At 32.8% G+C, this 22,916-nt stretch overlaps 1 protein-coding gene across 3 annotated transcripts in view; it reads left to right on the plus strand.

The window, feature by feature from the left end:
* The window catches only part of LOC143226580 (maltase A2-like), a 28,350-nt gene extending 7,379 nt beyond the window's left edge, over nucleotides 1–20,971 (plus strand). For all 3 annotated transcript variants that reach the window (XM_076457734.1, XM_076457737.1, XM_076457736.1), the window contains exons 3-11: nucleotides 2,654–2,833; nucleotides 4,646–4,806; nucleotides 5,208–5,333; nucleotides 8,958–9,080; nucleotides 11,378–11,493; nucleotides 14,250–14,445; nucleotides 18,097–18,270; nucleotides 18,623–18,745; nucleotides 19,682–20,971. In XM_076457734.1, the coding sequence (XP_076313849.1) occupies nucleotides 2,654–2,833; nucleotides 4,646–4,806; nucleotides 5,208–5,333; nucleotides 8,958–9,080; nucleotides 11,378–11,493; nucleotides 14,250–14,445; nucleotides 18,097–18,270; nucleotides 18,623–18,745; nucleotides 19,682–20,050 (1,568 nt within the window). In that variant the 3' untranslated portion in view covers nucleotides 20,051–20,971. The remainder of the gene's footprint in view (nucleotides 1–2,653; nucleotides 2,834–4,645; nucleotides 4,807–5,207; nucleotides 5,334–8,957; nucleotides 9,081–11,377; nucleotides 11,494–14,249; nucleotides 14,446–18,096; nucleotides 18,271–18,622; nucleotides 18,746–19,681) is intronic.
* Nucleotides 20,972–22,916: the final 1,945 nt, after the last annotated feature.

The following is a 22,916-nucleotide window of genomic DNA, read 5'->3' on the forward strand; positions in this document are numbered from 1 at the left end:
ACTCTGTATAATTGTATAACAATATTTTGGGACAACATGAGACTTGTTGATTCATATTGGCTGTTTCATCCTGTAAACTAAAACGATTAATAAATTAATTAAAAAACAAAATCTTAAAGTTGGCCCTTACCATATATATAGTTATCAAGCTTTCTAAAACTCAAATTTACTGTCTCCACAATATACTTGTGTCCCTTAGTCCTACTGTTTTCACTGTTTAATATGAAAAAACTTGATGCATCAACACCATCAATTTTCTTTACAATCTTAAACACTTTACTTACCAAATCTTTTCTGTTGTCATTATTAGGATTGCAAATTGGATGAGTCTCCCATGTGTTTTCATGCACAAAGTATGTTTGGATTATCTGTTTTGTAACATATAACATAATTTGTTAATTTATAAAACAGTTTATGCAATGATATTTAATTGAAATTTTCAAAACCTTGCATGCAACTGGGTTTTTTTGTTTTTCTTGTGCTTAGTTTTGAACTGTGTACAAGAATGAATATTTATTGTATTCTACTGTTTTTTTTTCATTTTATATCTTGCTTGTTTAAAAATGTTACTTGCTCGTTTGCTAAGTAATTTAGTCTATTTATAACTTTTAGTAGATGGCTTACCGAAGTTTTTGCATTGAGTAAAGAAAGGTAATTATTAACCTTAGTTGTGTGTGAATGGCATTCAGGATTTGAGCCAATCAGTTTCTGTGAATTTACAAAGAGCAATGTTTGGTATAGTAATTTGTGATGACACAAAACCCACTTGAAGTAAAAATGTACCTCAGGATGGCTGGTATGGGTATTAACACTTTTACTAATAAGGCAGAGAACAATTTTTCAACCTTCTTAGGTCAGCTTAACAAAGAGAGAGTTTGCAATGCCCCCTACAGTTCTGTACCTGTTTACTCTCTTATCCCTAAGGTGTGCATAGCAATGGTCAGTTTCAAACTCTCTTTGTTAATCTGAAGATGACTGAGAAGGTTGAAAAATTGTTCTCTGCTTTGTTAGTAAGTGTTATTACCTATACCAGCTGTTCTGAGATACACAATGTTTGGTATAATTTTGAATATAGTAAGTGTATCTTTGTGAAACTTTATAGGCTTTAAGTAAACATTACAGATATATTAACTACAAAATATTACACTTAAATAAAATATTTTTATTAAAGGTTTGCCTGTGACTATATTAAGTCAATCTAATTTCAGGCTCTTACTGGTCTGAGTGCTAGGTGGTTTTCATATTAAGAATAAAAATAACTCTTTTCATTTGAATCTCTAGAATCTTGTAAGTGAATAAAAATCTTTTCATTAAAATTTTATTTCTTTTACCGTAAAATTGATTACAGTGAAATCAGTTCTATGAGATGAAAACCCTCAAATAAATCTAAATTACCATTTTGTTTTCTTTCTAGAATGAATGCCTATTGTAACAGATGATTTCAAATCTGTATTCATTAAGTTTTATTTATTTACAACTGCATTTATCTTTCAGTGTCTGGAAAACCATTTATCAGTGCTGAACATGTTTGTGTAAACACGTGATCAAATTACAAGCACAACCGAAATGAATTACGTGTCTCATGTATATTGCATGCTATAATGTTGACTAATATCTATATTTTTCACATTTGTTTTCTTATCTAACTTAAGTTTCTGATTTCTTATATTAATTTTAAAAGTTGAACATAAAATATAAGAAGCCTGTTACATTTGGAGTTTAATCATTTTGCTGTCAACATGCAGACCTAGTTTGGTGGTGGTCCACAATACTTTAAATGTTTGTTTTGAATCTGAAATTTAGAATACAAAACTTTATCGTGTACAGAGTATAGAATATCATAAAACTGACTTTCTAACTAAGCTATGAATAAGTTCAGAACATTTTGTTAGCCTCTTGGTATTCAGAAATAATGATCGCACATAAACTGTTGAGGTGCATGGTGTATAACTTTACATCAAAATGAAAGATTCTTTATCAAAACCTTGTATACAGAGAACAAAATTCTTTCTGTTGGTTATATTATTTATAGGACTGTTATCAGTAAATTATTTCAAAGCTATGACTCATTGGAAGGAGCCTGAATAGTAGATATGATAAACACGTATCTTGTTAATTCAAGATGGTGGAAACTTGTACTTTAAATATAAATAGTTTGAGTTTCTGATTGGTTGGCTTTTTTAAAGCCTCAGAATGGAAGGGAGAATCAGAGAAAAGATGTCATGTGACCCAAGTCAGAATTAAGAATATTTTAATGTTTTCTTTTGACAATATAAAATTTTGAATTATAAACTCCAAGCCTATTTTCATGGCAGAAAAGATATTTACATTTTAAATGTAACTGTTAAAAGGTCATGACATGCCCACTTTGAACATCCCACTGTATGCAAAGCATTACCATTACTGTTCTTGACTAAAGCCTACATTTATCTCATTCCAGTTATCTGGAAAATCTAACCAGTAGTATTGAAGTGTTTAGTATTTTTAAAGAGCAGCTCATTCAAGTTTAATATTTGTAAAAAATGCAGCAGTTTTATAGATACACAGTAAATGAATGTAAAATTGTATTCACCATGGAAATGCACAAACTAAGGTGGTTTTGTTTAATAAATATTTAGTTTAAATCTTAACACACAAATTAATGTTTTTTCAGGTTTGACTTCAAAACTGGATTACTTTGATTCTCTTGGCGTGAAAGCTCTTGCATTGAATCCGATTTATCCTTCTGGATCAGAAGTTGAAGGCTATGACATAACCAACCATACAGACATTAACACTGACTGTGGTGTTATGGAAGATTTTGAGGATTTATTAAACAAAATGAAAGACAAAGGTATGGTTATTTACATTATTTAGTATTAGTGTTTATCATTGTTATTAAAGATGCATAAAAATTCTATATGTGCTTAAAGGATTGTGAGATGTTATTTTTATTAATGGAATATAGGTTCTTAAATGCATCACCTGGCCTGATTTAAAACCTTGTTGTTTAGGTGAATATAATGTTGCTTTAATGAATGCTTTTACTGGATTTCTACAAAGCCAGTTAACATTAATTGACTGTCAGATGTGTGAGGATGGGTTTGTAACCTGCAGGTGGAATGTGCAGATTGAATAAATTCTGATTGATGTGTAACTTGTAAATCAAATGTTTGTTCTTGTTCAAGGTCCTGTGAATATGTATTACTGGAATGATTTTGATGAATAGTTGTATAGTAACTTGGCAATTAATAATGGTCTAATGATTTAAAAATCTGTTCACATGGGAACAACTTAATTTTATATTGACCTTCAAGAAAGATTTTATAAATTGGCATTTATGAATAACTTGCATAATTTGTATGTGTAATTCACAAATTAAATACTGTAAACTTAAGATATCTTAACTTGTGTGAATGAGCTCAATTTGTTTATGACTAAATTTAGAGTAATATTAGAGATGTAGGTTTTAACTTGATAACACTCGCAGGATTCAGTTTTTTTTAATGTATTTATCCGTATTTGCATTGTGTAATGCTTCAAATAAAGTATGTGTTTATTTAGAATTGCAGTGACGAACAAAAAAAACTTAAATGTATTTTTTTAAGAAAACAAATAAGAGTAGTGTAATAATGGAGTTGTTTACTTGCAGTTGTTCAGTGAAAAGTACTGGTGTAACATGTAAAGTGTGCGCATTCAAATAATTACTGTTATCTATAGGTTAAGAAAAACCAAACAATGTTCATCCCGTATCTAAATGAAGAGGCCAAGTATTTAGGCATATGACCTTGTATATTGTTTTAATCCTCATGAAATCAGTATTTCTTACCAGATGTATTCTGTATATTGCATGAAGGTGTAATATGTAAAAAGTTTCGCTTCTGTGTGTACAATATTTACACTTCTAGATTGTGGTTCCACGTCAGGTAATTATCTGGTGTTAGCATAATGAGTGTGAACTTGTATATTATTGCAAAGCTAATTATATTCTCTATTCAGCATTATTCACTTTAACAGAGGGCTATTTTTGATATTACACATAATTGTAATTTTATTAGTTTTTGTTTGGTGTAATCCCTCTTTATTTGAGTAATTCAGTAGCTGTATTGTGTGCAATTGCTTCATTAACATCTGATTGCATCCATTGTCAAAAACATTAAACCAGAACAAATGTTCTTAGTGCATTGTGGGTAAAAACTAAGGAGAAGCATAAATTGTTATCATATTCTCTTGGTACGATTATTTCCATTTTCCTATTTAAATTTCACAGATATTGTCTGCTTGTCTGTCACTAAACATGTATTTTCTTTCCATAAGATGTGGATATATTCATCAACATCCATCTTGTAAATTATAGTACTGGATATTGACTCCATGAATTATGGTGCATAAAATTTGCATTACAGCAGTGCAACTTCAGACTATCTGTTGTGTCCACTGAAGGGAATCAAACCTCTGAGTTTAGTGTTGTAAATCTGTTGACTTATGGCTGTCCCAGCAGCATTCAGCAGGGGACTTTTACAGTTCTGTGACTTTTATTAGTCATCTTTTACTGAGTTTATACATTTTTCATTAGGCATCTGTATCACAGTGAAACTATTTTTACTGAATGGGTTTTTCCAACCGTGACCTGTTTTACTTACCTAAATATTTCTTTAATATCTAGATATGAAGATTATCTTAGATTTTGTACCAAACCACTCCAGTAAAAATCATTGGTGGTTTCAGCAGAGTGAGAAAAGAGTTGATCCTTACACAGACTACTATGTGTGGGCTGACCCCAAGTCCTCTTCACCTGGGGAAGGCAGGAAAGAACCCAACAATTGGGTAAGTTTGAATATATGTATAAATAAATTGTAATTTGTTCTATCATTTCTCTTACTTAAAAAATCTCTTAATATTAAAACTGATTTTTACTATATACAGATGAATGTTAAATAACTTTTCTATTGGCTTAACTTAACTGAACCCTTTTTGACTTTTATCAAAAGTATTTGTAATTCTGATCTCTTTACCAGCTATAGAATACTTGCTGAATAATTATTTTTACTTTTTGTTTAGTGGTAGAAACATCCAGAGTGACTTAAGTACTAGTTTTGTTGAGATGTGTATTCATTTTTATGGTATTGTAATGAGTTAATTTACAGAAGAATTATTAGTTTTTAATAACTGTATATACCATACAGAAAAAGCTCTTCCTAGTAAATACTAATTTTGTTTCTCTCTAGAAAAGTGTTGGTGGTGGGTCTGCCTGGGAGTGGAGCTCTGTCCGAAAACAGTACTACTTGCACCAGTTCAAAGTTTCACAGCCTGATCTGAATCTCAGAAATGAAATGGTGAAAGAGGAGCTTGTAGTAAGTTATATACCATATCAGAGACTTAAAAGCAGCAAAATAATTTATACAGACTAGAAAATTTTTGAAAACAAAGTGTAACCAGCAATATATCCTTAGTGATGTATATGTTGTCATCAAAATACATGAGTGTTGTGAGGAAGTTGTTTCTTGCCTTAAACATTTATCACTCAGCATCAGGCAGTATCATTTACTTTGTTCATACTTGTTTAAATAACTGTTCATGAATACTTGTTCATGAATAACTGTTGAAAGTTTGTTTTTCACCAAAATATTGGTGTCAGTACTTTAGTAAAAATTTCATTAAAAATCTGATTTTTTATGTACAAAATATTTGTAGTCTTCACTTAAAGCACAAGATACACAGTTGAAGTATAGAAAATGACAAAATAGTCTTACTGAATATAGATGTTTAAATATATTTAAGGAGTTTTGTAGATTATGCAAAATAATATTTGATTTTTGAAATGAAGAGATTTCTAATTGTAGCATGAAATCACTTCAGTCAGATTAGTAATGGAACAGACTATTTTTATAAGTAAAAATCATACACTTGCTCTAATGATATTGGAAAAAAACTTATTATGCAATGTGCAATCCCCAAATTTGCAAAAATTTTTATCCTGTGCATGTAGATATGCAATAGGAGTCATGATTTTTTCATTTTGCTTCAGTTTCATGTCCTGGAGAACTATTTTTCTCCATTCCCATGGTGCAGATGTGATGTCACGAATACATCACATGCAGATTAATGTGCTGTTGCCATCTATATAAGTATAGTAGTACTGTCTGTTGTATGTTCATGTAAATGCTTTGTAGGGTGTGGATAGATCAGTATTGGTAAGGAGATTTTTTAGGCCTATCAGGAAATACATATAGATTTTAAGTTTTGCATTTTACAGTTTTTTTGTGTTTTTTCGAGGTTTTTTTACCACTATTTTACCCCATTGATGAATCTTCAAATTTGGCATGAGGTTTGTTGGATTCATGAGGAGATGCATTCAAATTAACAGTTTCATATTTTGTTTTTCTGTTTCTATGGGTATTTTGTTGTTGTTTTATTAATTATATATAAAGGAAACAACTTTTATGTCCTAAGATAACCTTTCATTAATTACGAATTTAAATATTTTCTGTTCAGGGTATGGGTACACCAATTACATTTTAGTAAAATTATTTCATTAAAAATCTGATTTTTTGTATACAAAATACTCAGTCTTAACTAAATATCCACCAAATTTTGTGAAGGTTCACATGCTGTGTCAAAAGTTTTATAGTGCAGATGTTTAATGTGCAAATGTGTAGTAGAATTAGTGTATGTTATACTGAGCCTTTCACATAAGGATTTAGCAATATTCTACATTTTGAAGAGTTCATAGATGTAAACAAGATTCAAAAAGATGACAGTTAATTATGAGCATGTTAATAAACAGTTGGGAAGTTCAAAGAACAATAAGGCTTTTGAGCCAGATGACATTTCTCCAATAGTTTTGAAGAAGGTTCATGATTGGATGCAACAGACATTTGCTCTAATTTTCTTCTGTAAGTCTTGAATAGTGGACAGGTACCAGAAGGCTGAAAGCTAGCTGATACCACTTCTCTTTTCAATGAAGGTTATAATAATTATCCCAGTAGTTATTGGCCAAGTAGTATTATTCTGGTTATGTGAAACATTTTGGAAAGTGATAAGACTTTGCAAAACCACTTGACTATCCAATAAAATTCTAAACTTTCTTAACTTGATTTCTTTGAGGAAAAATATTGCATTAAAAATATATCAGTATTCTTTGAAAAGGTTACTGTTTATGTAGATGAGGGTAAGGGTGTAGATTTGATGGATCTGCATTTTCAGAAAAAAATTGACAAGGTACACAAGTGTTGTAACAAAAACAAAATTAGGTGTGGGAAATAAATTAACAAATGGATAGAAGTGAGGCTAGGTAGAAGAAGCCAAAATGTTAATATAAATGGAGTTCAGACATCTTCAGTTTTATCTAACAGGATGGTTGGCTTCTGAAATAGGTTGCCTTCAGATGTTGTGGAGGCAGCAAATTTAAGTAAGTTTAATTTATTTAATAATTTTATTATGGTCTAGTATTTGGTAAAACAGTCACATTCAATTGTATCTAGATTATTACTGTTTACAAGGCCCGGCATAGTCAGGTGGGTTAGGCATTTGACTCGTAATCTGAGGGTTGTGGGTTTGAATCCCTGTTGCACAAAACATACTTGCCATTTTAGCTGTGAGGGCATTATAATGTGATGGTCAATCCTACTATTTGTTGGTAAAAGAGTAGCCCAAGAGTTGGCAGTGGGTGGTGATGACAAGCTGCCTTCCCTCTAGTCTTACACTGCTAAATTAGGAACGGCTAGTGCAGATAGCTCTTGTGTAGCTTTGCCTGAAATTCAAAACAAACAAACCAAAACTATTTCCAAAGAAGTTCTTAAATTTAATTTTCTGAAAACATACAGTAAATAAGCGTAGAAAACAGTTGTATCTTGTTATGACAGTCTTTGTGCTTGCTTGCTGTAGGTTGCTAAGCCTTTTCAAATTTGCACGTAGATGTGAAATGAAGTAAATGTTTTCAGTTTTGTACACATAGTTGAAGTAACAAAGAAAATCATAAAAACTGTATTGATACCATAGAATATCACTGTTTCCAAAAATGGAAAGTGGTGATAGGGATATTGTTTAAGTTCTTGTACTAGCCATATTTCAACAAAAAAAAGATATGAGGTTAATTTATATCATAGCTTGCCAATATCAGTAGTTTGAGTTACTAATTCTTTAGACTATAGATTTAGTATTTAGACATCACAAACATCTTATATGAACCTTTGCTGGATTCAACATATGTGACACACAAAAATCAATATTTGTGTTCTTTTAATATTTACTTTTAAATTAAGAAATTAATAATGCACTAAAATTTGAATTATAATTTACAATTTGATACCAAACTTATTGATATAAATTCATAAAATAGTAATTCAATAAATTGTTGAATGGATGTCAACAAATGCAATAACATGGCTTTTGATCTCTGACTTGTTGTGATACAGTTAACTGGACTTGAAGTTATTATGAACTGCAGCTGTTGTTCATTGTAGAAAAGGGTTGTATATGCTTTGTTTATTGACTTCTATGTTACTGAGTAGACTGAGCTGTTGACTTGCATGCTTATGATCTGATCTGAGGTTTTGTGGCTACTTTTCATTTGTAGAGGAAGGGTTTCCAAACTTTGGTTAAAGTCAGTTGGAAAAAAAGACCATTGCTTTTAACTTGTCGATTCTCCAGTCATTTGTAGTGTTGTTTTATCCCTATTGGTGGCCTAGTTAGTATGTTAGTGATGTTCAGGTAGGGCACTTTTTTATTTGGATGTAACAGCCTTTTGGCATCATGTTTTATTCTCTTGCATTTGATTTGTTCAGCTTCTCCACTATACAGATCTTAACAGGTTTAGTTAACTTTGTGGATTTTACTGTTTTGTGGTTTTATTTACCCAGTTATGACTAGAATTCTAAGGGTGTTTTTGATGATTTTGGAAATACCTTTAACATGGAGCTTACATGGAGAATTTTAACTTTTGTTTGTTTTACATGATTTTTTAATGCCCTTTACAGGATATCTTGATGTTCTGGCTAAATAAAGGAGTGGATGGTTTCAGAATAAATGATGTCAGCTACCTGTTTGAAGATAAAATGTTAAAGGATGAACCACTGTCTGGAGATGCTGATGCAGGACCTGTAAGTATTTAACCCTGAGACCCACTCAGATACTTAACTTTTGTCTTATCATTGAGTATTTTATATATATAAATAAAAAAAACGTATTAGAAAATGAATATTTTCTTTATACAGAACATAACTTTGACTAACTCTTTCCAGCTGTTTCTAAATTTTCATTTACAAAATGCTACATCTGAAATACTGGTACTTCAGATATAAATGTATAATTGATATTTTTGGGTAGATTTACAATTTATAATTAAATGATAATTACTACATGATGTAGCTGTGTATCATGCCACTGCTTTGAAATCCCAGCTTTATATACTTACAAGTTACTATAATTACAATTCTTAGTGTTGTGAACTGTTTTTTTGAAAAAGTTTTGCAGTAGAGTGCCTTTTGAAATTAAGTATAGATAGATACTATTTACCTTACTGTTTCTTATTTATAAACGTTACCCCTGTTTTAAACATTATGAACACTTGTTTCTGATCTCGCAACAAAATAATGCTTGTTAGAAGACTTCACGATGTAACTTTACCAGCGTGAGTTTTTGGCCTGGTGTGGCCAGGTGGTTAAGGCACTCGACTTGTAATCTGAAGGTTGTGGTTTTCAATCCTTGTCATACCAAACACACCTTTTCAGTCGTGGGGGTATTACAACATGATGATCAATCCCACTATTCATTGGTAAAAGAGTAGCTCAAGAGTTGGTGGTGGATGGTGATGACTAGCTGCCTTCCCTCTAGACTTACCCTGTTAAGTTAGGGATGGCTAGTGCAGATTGCCCTTGTGTAGCTTTGCACAAAATTCAAAACAAAATAAAAACCAAAGTGTGAGTTTTTAGAAAGTTGAAATACAACAGCTGAAGTAATTACTTTAACCTGACAAAAAGTATGGGAACCAGTAAAATTTGAAGTGCCTTTATGTAGCATATGAGAAATATAAAATCATGAAATGGATTATTTTAAGGTATGTGATCAAGAAAGGTTTCTGACAAAACCAAAACTTTTGAAACTTACAAGTTATTAAAAGAAAGTGGGAACCCTTAATAGTCACTACACTTAAAATTATTTTAGGCAAGATTTGAGTAAATTAATCTAAAAAATCTTTTTTTTTTTCCTTTTATTAATTATATTTTTGGGCACCAGCAGTACCAAAGCCTGGTACCTGATTCAGTTTTATTACTTATCAGATTCTTTACTAGCCTATTCTCAAATTGAAATTATTTTAGGCAAGTTTAGAGTGGATTAACCTATGAGATCTTGGGTATGGTCAGGTATATTAGTTATAATGGTCTGACCTCCTTAGTCCAAAATTATTAGGTCTCAATTCAGTCAAGAGATGAAGCTATGAACTTAGTTTGTACTTGAAAAAAACTTGGAACCTGTTCTGTGAGCTGATACACTGTATCTAAAAAGTGAGCTTTATTGCAGATAGACTGAGAGAGAAGAATAATCTTTGTTTTTAAATGATATACTTATGATATTGTTAGCTTTAAAAGCTTGGGTATTGTAAAAGAAAGTGTAGTTAGTAGAATTTAAGAGTTTTTGTAACCACAAACTTCAAAAATTCCCTTTTTTCAAAACATTTGAGCTAAAAATGAATAGAAAGCATGTAGAAATGCTACAGATGTTCATGTTTCTAATACTGACAACTGTTTCATGTACAGATAAGAAGGTTAAATGTTTCTTCTTTTAATATAAAGATTACATTTTGGGTTAGAGTTGGCAATTTGAATTTTTATTTCTCTAAAACAGCATATTTGACTACAATTTTATATCAAAATATTATAAACCTGAACACTTTAGTAAGTTTGTTTTGTACGTAATTTAAAACAAATGAGATACTACTTGTCTGGAAAGGGTTGAAGTGATCATGAGTAGGGTTAATATAAAACTAGAAAACTTGAAATGTATTTTCATATTTATTTTAATAAAGAAGACTAATTTCTTAACACTTGGAGACTGTTTAAAACTTCTGTCTCATTAATTTTGTAACTGAATTTCAAATTTCTTGAAATATGTAAAACACAATGTAAATATTGTGTTGGCAGTTAAAGTTGTGGTATTTTTGCAACTGCTTTACGAATAGTACAGGACTTAAAAAACAAACTAGCAGTAGTTATTAATTTTAAAATTTTCTATGTATATTATACATTTTTTAGATGTCAGTTTTATTTGTGGTATTATATTAACATTTGACAGGAGAATATTGTAGTCTCCCAAGAAACTTGCTAACTATTAAAATTGTAAAGTACTTTCAGTAATTTTTCTGTTTGTGTTTAAGTTGTGGCCATTTGTTTTACTACAGGATGATTATAGCTCCTTAGACCACAAATATACTAAAGGACTGCCAGAAACTTTTGACATTCTGAAGGAGTGGAAGGAAGTTTTATCAAATTTTAGTGATGCTACTAGTTCCTACAGGTATATCTGATTTTGTTTTGTACATATGATAGGGAAGTGGGCAGGATTTGAACAATAAAAACATGTAAATATTTAATGAGGTTTGTTGCCAGCGTAATTTAAATTAAGGCAGTACTTAGATGTTTTATAGTTGTATTTATTAAATTGTTTGTAGTGAGGAACTTGTGAAAGGTACTGAAATGTACTGCTAAGTATGTACAATCACAGTAACATTCTTTATAACCAATAATGATTAACCTGTTGACTGCCAAGTATTTCAGCTGCTACGGCAGCTCCGATGCCGGGTTTTTTCAGCAAAATTGAGTAATTTTTAAAACCAAGGAAATAAGCAACAAATACTATTTTTTCTCTAAGCCATAGTAGTACACAAAATGAAGAAATATGTACAAAACATGAAACATTAATGCACAGAATGTCATTTTGGGGTATTGAAATACATGACATATTTAATAATTCACTTTTGTGTGAAGTGTTTTGAAGCAGGGGAAAACACATGAGCCACTTTGCAATCAGCACATTCATATCTGCTTTCCCTCCTCGTAAATTTGTCAGAGCACACTACACTTTCTAGTGGGGTACTTTTTCTTATCTGTTTGGGGAATAAATGCTGGGAAGTGATGTTCTTTGAGGTGAGGGGGTTTTCCATGGAAGGCTGGCCTCTGGTGGATTTTGGATGCTGGGTGTGGTAATCTTCAATCAGGGTATGGATGACACAGAGTCTAAACTCCAGGAGAGACAGGTTGTTTCCCAGTGATTTGTAAACTACCAAAGCATTGTACACTGCTATATCCATCATGTGAAAAAATATTTTTTGTACCACTTGACAGCCTTGCACATACTCGGATAAGCATGCAACACGCTGTCATACAAGTCAACCCCTCCCATATAACGATTGTAATCAATGATACATTTTGGTTTTACAATAGCTGCACCAGTAGCACGGTTGATCTTTCCAGTGTTTTGCATGGCATTGTCATGTATTGTACTCAACATGAAAATGTCTCTTATCCTTCCAGTGAAAAACACCAATGCTGTCTTTTTGTGCCACTTCCATTTCTCCCCTTTGGATATTTGTGAAACATTTTGTCATTCCAATTCAATTTTTTTATTACTGTCCCACACAAATAGGTGTCACAATCAAGCAATGACTTTGCTAAAGTGGGACTTGTAAAAAAAATGATCCAAAAAGAGCTTTTAATTTTGTCTAAACAATGGTTCCATCAATGTGCGTACAGCACATTTGCCCTGTCTGCCCTCTTTAGTGCTGTACTGTGTAGTAGCACCAGTGTAGATGAAAAAGTCCCAAACATAGCCTGTTACACTTTCATATAGCTCATAACTTTTGACTCCAAACCTAACTCTTTAAGATGGAATGTACTGTCGAAATCCCAGTCGACCCTTCCATAGTATCAAAGGTTCATTGATACAAACATGTTTGTTTGGTACGTATGAGGTTCTAAATTTTTCTCGTAAATGGGTAATATTGGGCTGTATCTTGTGCTGTCATTGGTCAACAATATATTCCTGGGTATTGTCAGCAAAGTGTAGCATTGATAGCAGCAAAAGAAACCAGTTTTTTGACATGCACTGACCAAAAATGGGTGTGGCAAGCACAGGGTCAGTATTGAAGTACATGGAAATAGTTGGTTTTGTTTCTATGCCTGTTAGCATTATCAGACCCATAAATTCATAAATTTCCTTCTCATTAGTTGGATTCCATGATTTTACTCTGGAATGTTCCTTCAAATCAGTGCAGGCTATCATAGTTTTTGCATATTTATTGGTTTCTGTTACAATATGGTTGACAATCGTAGGAGGGAAGAACTTTTGAAAACAGTGAAAGGGCTTTGAGCCTTGGCTCCAATTGTCATACTGGACACCATGATTTCCTGAGAAGGGGTTTATAACTGAAGCAGCAGAGGATTCAGCATTCCAATCATTGTCATTAGGGCACTTTTTCTTGGAACTGTACTTACCACAACTTACAATTTTATGTTTACTCCCTGGTGTTATCGCCCGTTTACCAGTGCTGGTTGATGGCCAGTTATCATCATCTTCACTATCATCTGAGCCTTGTATTTCCATATTTTTCAAAGCATCTTCAAAATTCGAATCTTCTGAATCGCCACTGCTATCTTCAAACTCTGAACCAAGTTCAAAATACAACTCTAATGCTTTTTCATTTTGTAACTTTTTTTTTGTGATGCCATTTTGGATTGAAAGTGAAACAATTGGTAAGTAAGTCAAATGCATGTATGGTGCTGATATCTAGCATTGAAGTTGGGTATTATTGAGAATGAATTAACTCGTCCGTGGCACTGTGTTACCAATCGGCTTGGATGAGTTATCTCATTTATGACACTGAACAGGTCAATACATATGAAGGTTTGGAAAGTGTGATTAAACAGACAATCTCAAATTCTGAATCTAATTTACTTTTAACGATTTAACATAAAAACAAGATCAAAATTATCTACAAAACAAACAAGCATATGTTTAGAAAACTTTGCTTGTTTTGCCTATATTTGAGGTTATATGCTTGGGTATTTTGTATTAGTTAGAAAGTATTACCCTTGAATGGTTGGCCATAACAGAAACTGTAAAGGACAAGCATGCTTGGTGACAGAGATTCTAAATGCATCCTGAAGATCACTAGGCCACGTATGCATTTACTGAATAATTTTTGTAATCTCTTTATAATAAATTAATATTCATCTCACTCTTTGCCAGTGACAGTTTTTTCCTCCATACAACAGGGTCATGATATTGGATGTCAGAGATGACTTAAACACTACAAAGTTGTATTACGGAACCTCATCTGAACCTCTTGCTGACATTCCATGTAACTATGAATTACTGAAGTTGAATGAAGAATCCACAGCAGAAGACCTCTACAGTGCTATATCTTCTTGGATGGAACTATTGTCATCAGCGGTGTGGCCAAACTGGGTGGTAAGTCTATATGAAAGACATTAAGTAATTTGGAGAAATTATACTTTTTCAGTGAATTAAGATTTCAAGTTGATAATTTATTAATCTTTATCATTGCCTTCTGTAGTGATCCTGGAAGAAGATAATGTCCAAGATATCTTATCTGATTGCCAGTTTTTTATGTTAGTTTTTACACTATTATTTTTGGAGGTGAAAAACAAAGATGATGCTTCATCAAAGAAGTTTTGTCCTTCAGTAGTTGTAGCACTACATTATAGCAGTCAGCAAGGAGTGTATTACAATTTGAGGTTATTTATTGCTATATTGTATAGATGTTTGAAGAAATTGGTCTTTATTTTTCTACCCCTTGAAAGTTTACTGGTAAAATCTGCCATTAGCATAGAATTATGTAGTTAAAATTTAACAAGCCCTCTCATGAGCCTGTGGGGGACATTTTTATTGGGGGGGGGACTATCTAATCTGGTCTTTTTTAATTTGAACTGACATTTTCTTGGACACTTTTCTGGCTAAAAGGAAGGTATTTTTTGCACTATTTGTAGCAAAAATTGATTTGAAGTGGTAAGGGGAGTAACATCTGTCTGTGCATCACAAGTTTAACAGCCAGGAACATGAAGCATGGAAGTCTTTAAGTAACACACAGAGGTATTCAGAAGCTGTTTAGAACAATCTGGATAGACATTATGCAGCAAGTTAAATACAATATTATGCTTGTAGCTACTTTTAAAGTATTCCTGTCTGCTCATCCCACTCCTGACTATTATGATGCTTCAACTTTCCTTATTGAATCACAGGTGAAGTTGTATCTCAGTTGAAGGATAAACATAAATTGTAGTAACAGAATCATAAATAGTTGACAACAGTGTAATTAATAATGGTGAGAATGTGGCTTTATTGATATATACTGAATTTACTCCCATTGGGATTGCCTTAGTTCTGTCTAGTATGGAGACATCAGGATGCTGTATTTTACACAAAATTTTATCATTTAACAAAAACTTGTCTTGGAGTTGTCTCAAAAAGATGCATCCAAGACCATCCTCTTTTGGGAGTTTAGATTTTAAATTTCTCTTAATGTTCAACAAATTACAACATAAAGACACACCTTGGTTCATGAGGGACATGTTAAAATGATATCAAGGTCTAGGAGTGACATATTTGGTGTTTAAAAATCTGCCAGAATTTTGAATTGATACATTTATAACAAATAAATAGTTTTTAATTTTCAAATGAGTGAAAAGAAGAATTGTTCACAAGACAGCTGAACTTTCTAGTACCTGAAGAGAGATGGATTATTTACAATACCAAGTTGTGTTTGGAATATGGAAACCTGTTAAAAACATTTGAACACCTGAAGAGAGACTGGTAATAAAACAGATTGAACAAAGGAAAACTGAACAAATATAAAACTAAGCTATAGTGAGATCTACAAAAAGTGAATAATACTAATGATAAAGAAACTGGGAGATAAGAAATGAATCATCAGTTGGCATTTATCCCTTCGTGTGAGACAGTTAGTTGTACAAATTGTGTGTGTGTAGGGAGGAAGGCATACTTAGGAGCTAAAATCACTATGTTGCAAAATGTGTGGTTAATGGAATAATCCACAAGTGAAATGTTAAAAATATCATTAATTGTGGATTAGGCCTGCTATCCAGTAAAACATGTTACAGGGAATTTTGAATTTTTTGTCCCAATACATGCCTAAATTTGTAAATTTCTACAAATGTTAATCTTTGCACTTAGGTCACTATACTCTGAGAGCTGTAATGACACATGCTTAAATTTCTGTATTTTTTGAAAGTTGTAGAGCCCTTTAGAGGTGCAATTGAATGCACTAGTGAAGTTGCAGTGATAGAACATGTATTCACTATTAACTTGTGTTTGTGGGTGGTAGTCAAAGTACTAAAAATAAAATGTTTGTCCTTTCTTTTATGATGACCTTTTAAAAATGCCAAAGGTATCCTTTCAGAACTCCAAGTTTGAAGTTATTATGTTTGATACTAAAGGTGGACAGAGGTGTCATTTTCACTCCTATCTCTGTGTATTTTCAGCAAGATTTCTCAAATGGCTGAATGGATTTGGACAGTAGTTGGTATACATTGGGATTGTGATCCAACTCGGAAGTGATTAGTTTTGTGAAAGGTTAAGGTCAGAAAAATCCAAAAAGTCCCTCTCTGTTAACATGGACTGATTTTTTGTAATGTGCTTGCTCTGTAACTCAATCAAAAATGAATGGATTTTGATGAAACTTGGTGGACATGGAATATTATTCCTCATTATCCTACTAAAAATGATCCATGTCCAATGATAATGAGGAACAGGCACACATTTTTGTATTTTTTGAGAGCCAAGTATGACTAATGCTGCATGGTAGTGGTATTAACTCATAGTGGCATATTTCAAATTTAAAATGTGGTCAAAAGCTGGCAGTGACAAATTATGTAATCATCAGTTATCATTCTTTCATATTTAATCTTCATTACTGATATTCCAACAGTTTGTTTTGGAGTAGAAAACATACCAGAAACATCATTTTTTATATATAGATTTAGGAGGTTTTAGAGGTTATGCAAATATAGTATGTAAATGTTATAGCTGAAAAATTATTTTGATTTGTCACATGAACATCACCTTGCACTCTGTCTTGTCTGAGTTGGACTGATTTCATCAACTTGAAAATACTTAAGTACAAATACTTTATTAACACACCCCACATATAATGTTGCTAATGGTCTGTTTTATTTTGTGAAGATACACGTGTTAACTCTGAAGATGTAAAAGTGAAACGCTGCTTTAAATAAATATATATATTTATTTGGAGCATAAGGATTGTTTTTCTTAACTTTTATCAGATATTGCAAATCTCTCCAGTGTGCACTATAAATTTTGAAAGATGACAAAAATATTAAATTGTAATCATCATTATTTCTCTGGTCTGGGGGGACCAGTTCAATAGACCAACTTTCGTGAACATCCACATTCAGTTAATCAGAACAGACTGAACTTCTTTTGTTTCAGACACAATAGAGCAGGGGTTCCCAACCGGTGGGTGGCGACCCCCAAGGGGGGTTGCGAAGCCTTGGCAGGGGAGTTGCGTAGCCTTGTTAGAAGTAGCTTGGGATAACATTAATTTTATTTCATCAATTACATTTTCATGTTGCGAGTGCCAGAAGGTTGGGAACCCCTGCACTAGAGTATATAGATGTTTTTCCTGTTCTTCTTTTGAGGAAATTTAGACATTGTTACTGCAGCATATTCAACTACATTGTCACTAGGCTTTGTTTAAGAAAATATTCTTTTCCTTGTTTTATGTAATTTGCTGTGGCTTATTCCTTTGGCTCTAATTAAGAATTATTATTTTGTCTAGATATTTCATGTTTATAAATAGTTAATGATAAGTGAAAACTTCTGTGAGAAAAAATAAAGAAACAAACAACTTGTATGTTTTATTAAAGTAAAACTTAAAATTGTAACATTGGCGTACTGTTCAGTTTCCATAAGTGACAAAAGTTAATTTCTGTACTTTTTGGATAATTTTTTTAAATTTCACAAATTATTCCTTTTCACTTTTCATATTATGAAGACATAAAATCACTGGCAAACTTAATTTTTATGAAGATATTGTATTAAATTATTTTGTCTGCTTGACAGCTGGGGACTTTGGACTCGCCACGTTTGGCCAGTAGAATTGGACATGATCTGTTAGATGGTATCCACATGGTGACTATGCTAGCCAAAGGGACTCCTATAACTTTCTTTGGGGATGAGTTGGGCATGGCAGATTCACCAGACAGATTTGCAGACTTCTCTAAAACAACCAAAAAGGTGCAGTTTCAAAGATGACATGCATTGGTTGTTGTGTAAAATAATTTGTGTCAGAAACAGTGAAGCATCTATAGTTTTGCCTGTTTTTCACTCTGTGCTATAAAAGATGAATAAGAAAACCAGCTATGTCCTGTAAAAGCTAAATTTATTTAGGTACACAGTTGTAAATCTAATATATAAAGAAGACTGTAGAGTTTGTATTCTATATTTACATGTAAGTGTATTTTATTACGTATATGCAGTATTATTTTTATTAAAGATCTCTAATACAATATATGGAAGAAAACTTTTCGTTTTTATAGAAATCGGGTGTTAGAATTAATATTTTGTCTCTTCTGTCTTCTCCTTGTAGAGTGGTACACGAAAGGTTGGTCCCAGTCCAATGCAATGGTCAAAAGAACCATTTGCTGGTTTTACCAATACCTCATCTACTTCATTACCTATGGGTCTCAATTATACATCTGTGAATGTTGAGGTAAGCCTTCATTTATTGCATAATAAACCACTTTATATATATAGCGGGGGCATTGTTTCTTTTGGATTTAGTCTAAATATGTTGACTTTTAGAGCTTTTTAGTGCAGTTCTTTTCTTGAAGAAAATATGAAGTCTTCAGTAGTTTTGGTTAAAATACAGTTAATTTCAATTAATTTATGCTCCATTCATGTGTTAGTTTATAAGAATTGTAGTAAAACAAATGCTGTTGTAAAAGTTCAGTAGTTTCTCATAAATGGTGATTAAAAATTGAAATAATTTCTGTAAAAATTTTGGCAGATTTTATTAGGAATACAAACCATTGGGAGTGAGTAATGCTTGTTTAAAGAACCAAAACAATGTTTTTAAAGCAACTGGACCTAAGGCTGAAATTCTACAAGTTTCAATTAATTAATGATCACAGGTTGAGCTTTGCTTTTCAGAATTTCAAAAATAGCCTCGGAACAGGAAGGTAGAGGTGTTAAGTTAAAAATAACTTGTTTATCGTTTTCTTAGTTTTCTTTCTTGTAAACATTTTTACAGCCTGTGTATTTAAAATATCTTGGCCAAATGGCTAGAGCTTAACTCAGGCTTGAATTCTAGTCTTTCCAAACATGTTCTTTTAGCTATGAGAGATGATATGATACAAAGGTCAGTACTACTGTTTGTTGGTAAAACAGTAGTCCCAAGAATTGAGGGTCTGGACTTACCACTTTCCCTTTTGTCTTTCATTGCTAAATTAGGAATGTCTGACACAGCTCTTGTGTAATTTTGTACAATGTTCTAAACAAAACAATTTTTTAAAGTGTAGAGAGGTAGAGAGTTTAATTTGGAAGTAATTTGGTTTATTTATCAGTTATCTAGTAAGTACATCAGTCTTTAGTATTTGAAATGGTGGAGGCTATAATAAATTTGTAAACGTACACAAAAATGTTCCAGGAGGAAGAGAAGGAGGATTACTCTCATCTGAAAATTTTCACAAAACTTAATAAACTTCGAGGAGAAAAGGCTATAAAGTTTGGACTCATGGAGTTTCCAGTTATAACAGATAATATTTTCTCGATGATTCGAGTAAAGAAAGGAGTTCCTGGGTACCTGGTGGTGATGAACATGGGAGATAACTCCACCACTGTGAATTTCAAAGGTACGAACAAGCATCTCCCAGACACAGCGGAAGTGGAGCTTCACAGTGGTAACGTGAAGTCTGGTGCACTTACAAGTTCTGGCCACACTAAAATTCAACTAAACAGTGTACCTTTAGGCCCAAAGCATGCTGCTGTTCTTAACATTGTTCCCAAATTTGAATAACCGGTTGGTTTAGGATTACATGTTGTACAAATAGATCAAAAGATGTTCAAAAATAGAGAATTTGCTTACATATTTAGCTGTTAGTTCTTCAAGTCTTTATTTTTTGTTTTTGTGCTAGTGCTTTTGCTCTTTTTTTGTTGTTTTACGAGTAGCTAGTAATATAATGGAAAATAAATATTGCACAAAAAATATTTTGTTAATTGTGTTCATTCATTATCTGTTACCTTTGCTTCATGTCCCCAACTCTGCCTTTTGTGGGTTAGTGGGTTCAGGACTTGCAATGATAAAATGTGGGGTTTGATTTTCTATTGTGGAAAAGGCAAAGATGTGTTAAACAGTTTTTTTCTAGTTATTTGATAACTTATACTAAAATAAACTGACTGTTTTATCTATTAGGTTTGAGATAAAAATTCTAAGTCTGGGGATGACAGGACCCTTTAAAGTTTTGCCATTACAGTCAATAGAATAGGCTAGTTCCTACAAGTAGATTTAATGGGTTTAATATTTGTGAGGTCAGTGTAAGCCATGATACAGACTTGCAGGTATGTGCACTCCATGCTCCCATACACTCTGCAAGACAAAGCTAATCTCTTTAACAACCTGCTAACATTATTACTGGTAGATGGCAACAGGTTGACCCCGATCACACTGTGTCAGCACTTGGGATGTTGGCAAGACCACTTGGGTCTGTCTGATCTGAGTGAGAATTACTATGCCCAGTATCCATGAAGGCTATTGCAATAGTGATATTTTTGTATATTTATCTATGTGGTAGGTATCTGCAGATTTTAAGTGAAGCTGCTGGCAAATCTGACATTTATTAGAATTGATGATTAAGTGTAATGAGGAGTGTGAAATTGTGAAATGAATAAAAACTTGTAAATGCATATAAATATGCTGAATAAACAAAGTTTCTCATTACTCCTCAGAGGGACCCCTTCTCCCTAAAAAAAGACAAAAAAAAGTAACTCCCATGTGTGTCATGGTGTCTGTTATCTTTGCGATATAAAATTTGCAAACTTCTCATTGCACTAAATGTTTTAGTTCATGAATATGAACCCAGATGAAGCACATCTGAATAAATCCTTACTGTGTTTAAGACCTGTACAGTGCATGATTAATTGTTGCCTTTAACACTAGGTAATAGTTCTATTTCACACATAGGTTGAATCTGTTGAATTTCATGGAAATACCTTTTCTACATTTTCATGGAGCTTGAGTGTATTCTGTGTTTCTTCTCATTAAATTGTCATCCATGTGTTTCTTGGGGATCTATTGATATATTAAGAGGCCTTTAATAAACACTCATGGGCTTGCAATAAATTAGTGTAGTTGTATTTAAGTGTTAGTTGTTCATAACTCATTCTATACAGGCATTCCCTCATGGTCACAGTTGTATTTATGTCTTTGATTTACACTGTCAAAAACTGGGTTTTGATATTTGTGGCAGACAGAATACAGACTACCCTTTGTGTAGTTTTGTGTGTAACTTTAGACAAACTGTAGTCACTATATGTAATGAGGGCTTGGAACAGGGGCATCATGTAGGGACAAAAAAGCTTGAAATGGAGTGATGAATAAACTATCTGGTTAGACTTTTGGAATCTGTTCAGTGGGAGGAGGGAACATTTGTAAATGGATGATTTAAGTAGGAAAGGGTCTGGAATGTTTACAGAGTCTTAACTTAGCTGTAAGGGAAGTTTTAAACTAGGACTAGACAGTGGTAAAGGCAGAGATAAACTAAATGGAAAGTTTTTGGTACAGGAAATCAGCATAAAAGTAGCTATAAGAATAAACTTTAGGGCATTGGTAGGAATAGAATTTAATGTAATTGGAATAACTGAAACGTGGATAAATGTAGATTACTTTTAAAACGAATTTCTTTGAAATGCATAGTTATAGGTTATTTAGTAGGAAGAGAGTAATAAAGAGGGGGGGGGAGTGGTTCTATATAGAAAGTGAGTTATATCCTGTTGAATATTGAAGATAATAAGAAGGGAATTGAATCCATTTGAATACACTGGTTTACAAAAAAATATTTTTTGTCTGAGGCAAGAATGTGAATAGGTGTTTTTTACTAATTTGGGTGTGCTGAATTCAAATTTATAAACAGTTTTGCTCTATCACCTCTAGTTTTCTGGCTTTTAAATAGTCTCATTTTAGTATATACAGAGTATATACGTGCTTATTTCAACAGTTGCAGCAGCTTATTACAGATAAAACAGGATAGATAAAGAACATTGACGGAATAAATATACTTGGATGACACAATGTACACAATTCATAGTACCGCAGACAGTTAGAAGTGTGTTTTCTTAGATGATCTGGTGTATTTTGCCTCCGGGATGTCACGCAAGAGCATCCAGCAGAAGTCTCCCATCATGCTGGGGTTCCACTTGCCTTGGTAGTTGCTCTCCATCTTTGTAATGTCTTGGTGGAATCTTTCTCCGTGCTCATCACTCACTGCTCCAAGGTTTGGAGGGAAGAAGTTGAGGTGGGAATGGAGAAAATGAATTTTGAGTGACATTCGCATCCCATATCCTCATAAGTCTTTAGCAACTTCTCAATACAGGCTTGTTAATTTGGTGCGTGTGTGTTGCCAAGGAAGCCACTACAGACTGACTTAAATGCTTCCCATGCTCTCAGTTCCTTTAAGGTAAGAAGCTCCTAAAAATCAGTATCCTTCAGCACTTCTCGGATTTGAGGTCCGACAAAAATGCCCTCTTTGAGCTTAGCAGCACTGAGACCTGGGAACACAGTAGACAAGTGTTGGAAGGCAGCACCATTTTTGTCCATGGCCTTCACGAAATTCTTCATCAAACCAAGCTTGATGTGAAGAGGAGGAAGAAGCACCTTCTTCATGTCA

This window comes from Tachypleus tridentatus, chromosome 9 (assembly GCF_004210375.1).
Source record: "Tachypleus tridentatus isolate NWPU-2018 chromosome 9, ASM421037v1, whole genome shotgun sequence".
Lineage (NCBI taxonomy): Eukaryota > Metazoa > Arthropoda > Merostomata > Xiphosura > Limulidae > Tachypleus > Tachypleus tridentatus.